Source organism: Lepus europaeus, chromosome 1 (assembly GCF_033115175.1).
Source record: "Lepus europaeus isolate LE1 chromosome 1, mLepTim1.pri, whole genome shotgun sequence".
Taxonomy (NCBI): domain Eukaryota; kingdom Metazoa; phylum Chordata; class Mammalia; order Lagomorpha; family Leporidae; genus Lepus; species Lepus europaeus.
The window spans coordinates 24,806,567-24,817,375 of NC_084827.1; the positions used below are offsets into that span (position 1 = coordinate 24,806,567).

Consider the following 10,809-nt stretch of genomic DNA (forward strand, 5'->3'; position numbering starts at 1 on the left):
AAGTAAACATGGTGAAGGATGTGAATGGGCAAGTTAATGGATGACTAAATGACATGAGCATTTTAAGTACACAAGATTAAATTTGGGGGCCAGTATTGTGGCACAGTTGGTAAGCAGCTGCCTGTGACACTGGCATCGCATATGAGCCCCAATTCCAATCCAGCTTCTCTTCAATGCACCAGGGAGAGCAGCAAAAGATGAAGATGACTGACACGGTAGAACAGGATGGAGTTCCAGGATCCTGGCTTCAGCTTTGCTCAGCCCCAGCCATTGCCGTCATTTGGGGAGTTAACCAGCAGATGGAAGATCACTCTCTTTTTCTGTCTTTCCCTCTCTCTATGTAATTCTGCCTTTTAAATAAATAATAAATAAATAAATAAATCTTTTTAAAAGTTACATTTGACAATCATGAGTGAGATAAAAATTGGAATATTTTATAGATGTGAATGTAAGACGTATTAAATCATGGACAAAAATAAACAGAATAGTCATTTTCTAAAGGTTATTGTTTTATAAAAACATAGCTGGAATTAGTTTCTAAGATGAAGTGACTAATTATATACTGAATCGATCTTCTGTATATAAAGATAATTGGAAATGGAAAAAAAAACCTGGTGTTAAATTGGAAATGGCATAGAAAATTAATTAATTTTTAAAAAATATCATGTAGGATCTCTGTCTTTAATGTGCTGTACACTCTTATTTAATGCTATAACTATTACTCCAACAGTATTTTGCTATATGGGGGCAAACTGTTGAAAATCTTTACTTAATATATACTAAACTGATCTTTCGTATATAAAGAGAATTGAAAATGAATCTTGATGTGAATGGAAGGGGAGAGGGAGCGGGAAAGGGGAGGGTTGCGGGTGGGAGGGAAGTTATGGGAGGGGGGAAGCCACTGTAATCCATAAGCTGTACTTTGGAAATTTATATTCATTAAATAAAAGTTTAATAAAAAAATAAAAATAAAAATAAGGATGAAGTAGCTGAAAAACATTATTCTTACTCAAGGCGCACTGGTACACTTAGGATATTATTACCTTTTAAAAAATAGAAATTTTCAATTTAATATTCTCTTGGCATTTTTATAACAAATTACAAATAAAGATACTCATTTTCAAAAACGTGGCTTTATTCAAATCTTCACTCTTCTCAGAAGAAAACTAGTCCCCTAGGTGCTGTAGGTCTTCTAGTCAGTCTTTGACAAAACTTATACTATATGTTGCTTTTGAAACTTAAAGTAGAATCTTGATTACAAAACAGCACAGAACTCATTTTTTAAGATAATATCCAATGTTGTATTTCTTAATTGCCACAAGCCTCTATCAAATATTTCAAATACTGTGAATACATACATAGAACTAAGAGGCACCCACTGACATGTTTCCTAGGAAAAGGTAGAGACATGGTGGTAGACGATTTGATAGATGTAATATTGCTTAGAATGTGAGCAACATCCTTTTTCTCTTTGGCAGCATAAGTAACGGCACCTGGGCCTAGACTGGTGTCTATACAAACATTTTCAACAGCACATACGTTAACTGCTTGAACATCGTTCATATCAGTTCTCTCTTTACAATTCAAGTTGGTATAACAGCTGCAATGAAAATTTTTGGAAAATTGCTCCAGGTCTTTAAGTGTGGGTTTTCCATCTATTCTGTACGTTCCATTGTTCCCAATTTGAATAGCAAAATTCCCTGGGTTCAGGTGAAGATAGTCATTTGAATCCCAGTGTTTCCTTGTACACACTCCTTGTTCCTGGCAAAGCACTTGGTTACACATTTTGGCTGCTAGGGTAACATTGATTAAATAAGGATTCAGTGTATTCTTCATATAATCATCTAGGTTCAGGCAAGATTTCTATAAAATTATAAGATAAGAAGAATATCAAGAGGATAAGTTAGTTCATGTGTGAATTAATTCATTGCAATAAAAATTTTTAAAGGAATAATAAAAAACAGAGTAAGAATTAGGAAGTATTTTATCCTTGTACACTTAACAAACATGACTATTCCAACTTTTTTGGATACCCTTCTTAAGTTTCACATGTCGTCTCATGCCACTGAATAAGTGATTCATTGATGCTTAACCTGTCCTAGCCTTGATCTTCCTCATTAACCCAAACAAATCAGGAAGACTGAATGGCACAGTTGTTAGAGTATGGGCTCTGGTGTCCATTTGTCCCAATCAGAGTCTCAGTTCCATTAAGGACTAGCTATATGAACTTGGAAATCTTAAATCCTTCTAATCCTTAGTTTCCTTTCTGGGTGACAGAGGTAAAATCAATTCATTCATTTATACTTCAGTTTAATCATCTATAAAAATAAAGATAATTTTGGAGCCTATCTTACAGGGTTGTTGTGAAAATCAAAATATACATTGTATATACTCTTAACAAAGGGTCCAGAATATTTTTAGATAACTTTAACCTCAATAAATTACAAATAAATGAAATGAATATGACATTTGTCAGACAAGTTTAAACAGCATCAAAAAGGATTTCTAAATTACTGGCTTAAAACAGCTAAACAGACTCAACTGAGTACATTTTTTATATAAAATATCACAGAGTCAAATTATATGTGAATAATGACGACTTTTCTACAGCTCTGGCAGAATATGAATGATGAGTAGCTGAAATGATTCCTCTTAAGAGCAGTATGTTCTAAAACCTGAATAATGTCTTCTTAAAACATTGAAGATAATTTCTTTCTTCATGATCAATAGCTCCATAGAGTGAGCTGCCTGTGATAGTCTTCAGAGATCAGAGGAAGTGGGTATCAGCAGGCAAGTCAAGGGATCTGGGCAATTTCTACTTGACTCTTGTTACCTTCTTTGAGGTTATAATATTTATCATTTACATAAAAATGACATCTTAAAGATTTCTATAATTGAGTCCCCCAGAAGCTATGCCTATGTTAGCTTACATGACAACAAATTTTGCAGATGTGAACAAAGGCCTTGAGAAGAGTAGATAATGTTGAGATATATAGGTTGGTTCTAGAAAATGACATGAATCTTTGAAAGTGGAGAAACTTTCCCAACTGAATTAGAAAGATGAGATGGAGGAAAAATGAGATAGTCAAAGTGTAAAAGGGTGTTAGTAAACCACTACTGACTTAAAGATGAAGAATGTATGGGCCTCAAGGAGAAGGAAAGGGCCTTTAGTGAATCACCAGGAAGATAATGGAAATCTCATTTGCTACAACCATACAGCTCTGAATCTACAGACAACTCAAAGGAGCAAGTGAGGATTCTCTCATAGAAAGGATTGAACCCTACCTACACCATAATTTTAGCCCACTGGGACCCATGTTGGACTTCTGATATAGAGAATTATAAGGAAGTAAACTTCTGTTGTTTTGGCCAATTTGTTGTAATTTTATGGAAGCAAAGTAATAGAAAACTAATACACCATCCAACTTCTTACATGGCATTTAGAATAAAACTGAACTTTTACTTGTATGCAGTGTGGCCCTTCTTTCTCTTATCCAATCCTCCCACACCAATTCTATCTTTTTATTTATTTATTTATTTATTTTTGACAAGCAGAGTGGACAGTGAGAGAGAGAGACAGAGAGAAAGGTCTTCCTTTATGGTTGGTTCACCCTCCAACGGCCACCGCGGCCGGCGCGCTGCGGCCGGCGCACGGCACTGATCCGAAGCCAGGAGCCAGGTGCTTATCCTGGTCTCCCTTGTGGGTGCAGGGCCCAAGCACTTGGGTAATCCTCCACTGCACTCCCGGGCCACAGCAAAGAGCTGGCCTGGAAGAGGGGCAACCGGGACAGAATCCAGTGCCCCAACCGGGACTAGAACCCAGTGTGCCAGCGCCGCAGGCGGAGGATTAGCCTATCGAGCCGCAGCACCGGCCACCAATTCTATCTTACACACCATAGTTATTTTATTAGCAGGACAGGCTTCCCATGTTTGGGATGCTCCTTTCTCTGTTTATAGCACTGCAATTGTTTACATATGATTTGATCCCTGAATTCCTGCAGAGTTATAAACCTCAGAATCCTAAGTTAATGGTACTAAGGATGAAAACTTAATCTATTCATAGTGTTCAGAAGTGGGGCCTAGTGGGAGCTATTTAGGTCATTGGAAGCCTGTAGTTTTTGTGAGAAAGTTTTATAAAAGACTGATGTGGGGGTCCAGCCATTCTCTCTGCTTCTTAGTTCACCAAGGGATCCTTTCTCGGCCTGCTCCCCACCATTTCCATCCATTATCCTAAACCTGACCTTGGACTTGAGCTGAATAAACCTTTACTCTTTACAAAGTTACTTGCCTCCAGTATTTCACTGTAGCAACAAAAAGCTCACTGATATAAGCACCTATCACAATAAAAATGTTTTCATTGTTTACATATTGTTTCTAATCACTCAAACGCTCCAAGAATGCATAGACTTTGTCAATATTCTTCAGCGCTATTTTCCTAGTACCGAGGATATGTGAGAGTTTGTACCAAGATCAGATGATATTGCACTTGCTTACTCAACCCCCCGGAGATAAGATATTGCAAAAACAAAAGTAAAGAGAATGATTTGAGATTAGTTTACATAAAATATTATTTATGAAAAATCTAAAACTGGCTTTTAATATAGTTTGATTTATTAGTATTTGTATATACAAGGGTACTTTAAAAAGTGTGTTGAAAAATGTAATTGAAAACCAAATTCATTTTGCATAAAAAATGTTTGACATCCAAGCATAGATTTTTTGTAATACACATTCTCTATAAACTTTTTGAGATACCTTTGTATATCTATGGTGTAAATGCTCCTATCATGGCCAGTTTCTAGCTTCCAACTTGACATCACAGCTTGCAGAATTGAGGTTGGTACACCACCCTTACACTGTATGGTAGTGTGGTATGGAGTGCTATGCCATTTGATAGTATTTCCTTTATAAGATGCAATAGATGTAAATAAACTCAGGTGGGTAGACAATGCTTAATGAAGTAAAATAACTGATATATTGAGGCCAGCACTGTGGTTTAGTAGGCTAAACCTCCACCTGCAGCGCTGGTTTCCAATATGGGTGCTGGTTCATGTCCCCGCTGCTCCTCTTCCTATCCAGCTCTCTGCTGTGGCCTGGGAAAGCAGCGGGGAATGACCCAAGTGCTTAGGCCCCTGCAATCATGTGTAAGATCTGGAAGAAGCTTCTGACTCCTGGCTTGGTCAGGCCCAGCTCTGAACATTGCAGCCATTTGGAGAGTGAACCAACAGATGGAAGACATTTCTCTCTGTCTCTCTTTCTGTAAGTCTACCTCTAAAATAAATAAATAAAATCTTTAAAAAATATATCTGATGTATTGAGTATTTATTAATTTTCTTTTTTAACTTTAAGCTTTTATAATTTAAGTTTTAATACTGGCTGTTTTTAACAGCTGATTCACAAAATTCCTGATAGAACAATAAGACCTCACAAGCTGAGACTAGTAGAACTGGCTTTGTCATACACCTGAGTCTAATAAAAGGAATAGAAAGAAGTGATTTACTTAATTTGTATAGGTCAGTACCGGTAACTCCCAGTAACTCCAAGTGAGCCTGGAATTACCAGTTTTTCAACTTGTCAATGAATGAGAAGAAGCATGACAAATAATTCATGGATCTAATGTTTACAAGTGACATAGAAAAGGGGGAAAGTAATTATTGAATTCAAAAGTGAACATAAATTAAGAAAAGTAGCAGAAAAAACATTGAACAAAGTCTATAGGGGACAGTTCTGAAACAGGGTCATCAAATATAAAATTGTCATATTAAAGTTGAACACATCATCCCACTCATTGGAAGATTCCTGATTCATTCTTCATCACAGTTAAAGGTGGAGTTCTCAGTTCTTTCAAAAAGAAAAAAGGAAGTGGTATTCAGAATTACAAGTGTTCCCTCATGAAATTAATGGGATCTTTGAGAGAAAAGCTCATGGATTTTGGAAAACAAGTAAAACAAATTAGGAATATACTTAGGAGACTTGTAAGCCTAAAATAATTTTCTAATTTATGGAATATTGTACAAAGGGGCGTATTTATCTGACATTATGTTTTTAGTTATTCCTTCTTACTGCAGATCAAACCAGAGACAATAATTATTTTTTAAAAATAGACAAAAGAACCTAAAATGACCTTGAAAGAATTTCACAAATGTGATGGCTGTTATGTATTTCCAACTGAAGTGAGAATACAGCTATTCTAGGAGGCCAGTACTGCGGTGTAGTGGGGTTGGACTGTGACCTGCAGCACCGGCATCCCATATGGGCGCCAGTTTCAGTTCTGGTTGCTCCACATCCAATCCATTTCCTTGATAATGTTCCAGGGAAAGCAGCCCAAGTGCTTGAGTCCTTGCACCCATGTTGGAGACCAAGAAGAAGCTCCTGGCTCCTGGTTTCAGCCTGGACCAGTCCTGGCGGTTGCAGCCAGTTAGGGAATGAGTCAGCAGATGGAAAATCTTTCTGTGTGTCTCTCCTTCTCTCTCTGTAAATCTGTCTTTCCATAAATAAAATAAATCTTAAAAAAAAATACAGCTACTCTAGATAAGTGATAAGGGATGAATATAATCCTCAAAAAGATCTCTTCTAGTCTACAGTATAAGGTTTATTCTCTACAGCTCCTAGAATAGTACCCCAGGGCTATGAGTTTCACTTGACATTTTCCATGGCACATTTATCACTAATGTTGCCCATCCATCAGAGAAGGAAAAGTTCAACTCCAATTTGGCAGCAATTATGACAGCTCCACTCTTGCACTGAGTCAAAAGGATTGAAGAGATGAGAACTAAAGATCCGATCTGGATGATTAAATGAGAATGGAAATAAAGCCCCAAATACCATGTCTGAAAATTGAGATTGTCATCTTATTTTTGCAACTAAATAGCTATGTAGCCTAGAGAATTTATATTAATATCACTGAGTTTTTGTTTCCTTATTGGAAAAAAGTACAGTTTTTTTTTTTTTGAGAGGAAGACACAGAGACAGAGAGACAGAGAGACAGAGAGAGAGTGCTCCCATCTTTTGGTTCACTTTTCCAGCCCACAACACCTGAGCAGGAGATAAAGTCAGGAACCAGGAATGCCATCTAGGTCTCCCATACCAGTGGGAGAAACCAAATTTCTTGGGTTGGCAATACTGTCTCCCAGTTTCTGCTTTAGCAAGAATATAGACTCAGGAGTTGGAGCCAGGAATTGAACTGACATACTTAGACATGGAACATGGCTATCTTAATCACCAAATGCCCACCTCACAGTTAGAATGTTTTCTACCTTACAACTTAACGACACAAAGACAGATATTTTGAGTCAACTATTGAGAATTGACTATTACATGCCAACCATATTACTTATTCCCTTAATCCCCAAAAACATTTCACCTACTTCCTACCAATAAAACTTACCATACTTCGTGCTAAAGTATGGCTTCCCCATATTACAACTCCAGAGGCCCCCAGAGCAACAATTTCACCAATTGTATTCACAAGGTCATCCTGGAAAATATGATAAAAAAAGAGCTAATAAATAAGAATAAAATGAAAAGGACAATAACATAAACCTAAGCAAGCTGACCCTAAGGTAACAAATATTCCTCCACTATTTGCTTTATTCAGCCACTGCCTTAGTATAAAAAATTGGAAACTATTATTTTCACTACTTTTATTAACAAGAGAGCAGACCCATAAAAGAAAAAAAGAAGCTGGTTTAATTTATTAGCTACTCTACCTAATCTTCCAAAGTCACTAAGAGATTGTACGATTCCCTTAAGGATGAAATATATTCTTGCTTTGCATTCACATGATGATGTAATGATGTAGAACTATATGTGTTCTTATTTCTAAATAATGTTAAAATTTAATTCACTTCAAAAATGATACTGTCGGGGCTGGCGCTATGGCTCAGTGGGTTAATGCCCTGGCCTGAAACACCAGCATCTCATATGGGTGCCGATTCTAGTCCCGGCTGCTCTTCTTCAGATTCAGCTCTCTACTGTGGTCTGGGATAGCAGTAGAAGATGGCCCAAGTCCTTGGGCCCCTGCACCCGCATGGGAGACCCAGAGGAAGCTCCTGGCTCCTGGCTTCGGATCGGTGCAGCTCCAGCCGTTGCGGCCAACTGGAGAGTGAACCAGCGGATGGAAGACCTCTCTCTCTATCTCTACCTCTCTCTGTATCTGTCTTTCAAGTAAATAAAATAAATCTTTTTTAAAAAGATACTGTCTTCAACACCATTTCTGGACACTATTTCATAGCCTTGATAACTTGATGTACTCACCTGAGAAAGGAACTGAAATATTTTATCAGTAAAAACTAGTCGAGTATACACAAAAATTGGAAGTGGTCTTTTAGCATTAGCTACTTCAGAAACCCTAATAGCTTCCTGTACACGATTACGGACAAACAGTGCAGCTTTTGGAGAAGACTGTAAGCTGCTCTTCAAATAAACGGATGGGAAAAGGGCAGTGCTTTCCTTCCACAACCAGTCGAGATCATCATTTCTCTTCTTTTCTATATCAAAACAGATCCCTTTATAGTTGGGTTTATCATAGTTATGGTTGTAACAATCAGGAAAAAGATAATAACCCCAGAAGTGATTTGGCCGAAATATTCTTCCCAACTTTAAAGTCTCTTGCATGAAACATTTTCCTGCTTTTTCAAATTCTATTTTGGCTAGCTTGGTAGCTTCTGTAAGATTAATTTGTGGATTTTGTTGCTGAACCAACTCAATAGACTTATTCTTGTAAATATCCTTAGGCTTCCAGTTTCTTACCCAGGTGGGCCGCCACTCTTCCCAGTCAATGACCGCCAAACCTACATTGTCTGTTGGCATATAATATAAAATGTCTTTCTTAGCTTTGTCCAAATGCTGTTGTAAGGGCCCCAGTTGGGGAATTCCTCCATGCACACTTACGTTTTTCAAATCTATATGAGGGTAGTAGCCAAGTCTATCAACATAGAATATTGTAATGCCTTGTCCTGTCTTGTCTTTTGAAGGACTTCCAAATAAAGAGAACAGGCTCGTGTCTAGTGGTTCACCAGACTTTCCAAGACAAAGTTCAGTTGGGGCATTCCAGGCCCAGACAAAGGGCACATTTGGGATAATAGGAGGTGCTCTGAAATCCGCAGTCAAGCAACATGGAATCAGAAGGAAGATATACAGTATTTGGAATGCTCTATTAAACTCAACAGCACTTCCAAAAAGGATATGCTTGAATTTCAGCACTCCCATTGCAAAGAGTAATGACTATGGAAAACACCTATTTCTTCTTACTTGCTTTGGTTTACCAAATATTTTCCACAAGATACAAACATAGACAAAATATAGTGCAATGAAACCACTTTGATGGTTAAAGAGGTACAACGGTTATGTTTCATTTAAATGTTATTCTTCTTATTTCATGTTTCAGGAATGTTTTGCAAGTTGCATCATCTGTAACTAAAAAAAAAATATTGAATAAACTGCTAAGATTATGCTGCCAAGAATGTAAGCTTTACCAAGTTCTCAACTTTAAGCACAAAGAGTGTAATTCAATTTTAGAAGGTGAAAGACCTACTCCTATGTTTGAATCAATACAATTATTTACCTCTACGTATGACACAAGATCTATAATAGTTAATGTTTGTCTCATCTTCCGAAATCGTTAGTGGGCCTACAAGATGGGTGGAAGTAACTATTTTGTGGCTGGCATTGTGGTGCAGTGGGATAAGCACTGGTGAACCTGGCCCAGCTCCAACTATTGAGGCCATCGGAGGAGTGAACCAGGAGAAGAAAAATCTCTCTCTTTCTCTCCCTCTCTCTTTTTCTCTGCCTCTCTAACTCTCCTTTTATATAAATAAATAGATCTTTTTTTAAAAAAAAATTTTCCTCCTGCCTTCCCAGGTGTGCAGAATGTTATACTAAGCAATGCCTTAGTAAAACCCCATTAATTAAAATAAATTCCAGTTGAACTTTTTATTCTTATTGGAAAATCACTTTAGAGTAGTCTGCCATATATATGAAACAACTGTTACCAAATTGTGAAATTTCACCTTTCTTTTCTTCCTTTTTTTTGAAAAGGTGACAATAAAGAAGGAAGGAAAAGTTACTTCTGCCATTTGAAAGTTTGGTTGAAACTATTAAACCTACCAAAAACTCTTACCAAACGACAGGACTCTTTGGAACACTGCTTAATCAAATCTTGCAATATTGTACTCTCATGTCTAAAGTTAGTAAACCATTTAATAAAAACTTTACTTCTTTGTGTCTTTACTAAAAAGGATTTGCTCTAGTTTAGCATAATAACAGTAATATATGAATTTTGGTCTTATTAAAGTGCTTGATAAATGAGCACAAATTTCAATTGTCATAAAACAATATTACAGCAAATTTTGTGGTATAAAATGGTCTGAGCTAAGGAGAAGAAATTAAACTATGTATAATTCATCATTTGGTATTTGCAAAAATTATCCACAAGAAGATATAATTAAATGCTCTGTTTATAGATGAAATATTCAGTATTAGGAGTAAATTAGAATTTTTCTTTTTAACCAGATTAGTAGTATGCTGCTATGTGAAGGTACAATGAGAATTTTACCACTCTTCCAAGGAATGTATGTCCTTACCATTGCAAAAAATACATTCATGTCCATCATTGAAAAATATATTATTATAATGAGAATACCATAGAATAAAATGCAATATTAAGAACCAGTATGGGCTTTATTTTACAGGTAATGAATTTTTCATACATGTTTAGAATATGTGAAGATTTTCATGGTATAAACCCTTATAAACTTTCTTAATTGGGACCTAGAAAATCTTCACCTGAAGTAATATTGGGAGAAATAA

The 10,809-nt window shown here is 36.6% G+C and overlaps 1 protein-coding gene across 1 annotated transcript; it reads right to left on the reverse strand.

Moving 5' to 3' along the window:
• Positions 1–1,308: 1,308 nt before the first annotated feature.
• On the reverse strand, positions 1,309–9,210 carry SPAM1 (sperm adhesion molecule 1). Its single transcript, XM_062198482.1, has 3 exons — positions 8,257–9,210; positions 7,388–7,477; positions 1,309–1,863 (listed from the first exon to the last, which is right to left on the reverse strand). The coding sequence occupies exons 1-3, from the start codon at positions 9,208–9,210 to the stop codon at positions 1,309–1,311; spliced, it is 1,599 nt and encodes a 532-aa protein (XP_062054466.1).
• Between the last annotated feature and the right edge of the window lie 1,599 nt (positions 9,211–10,809).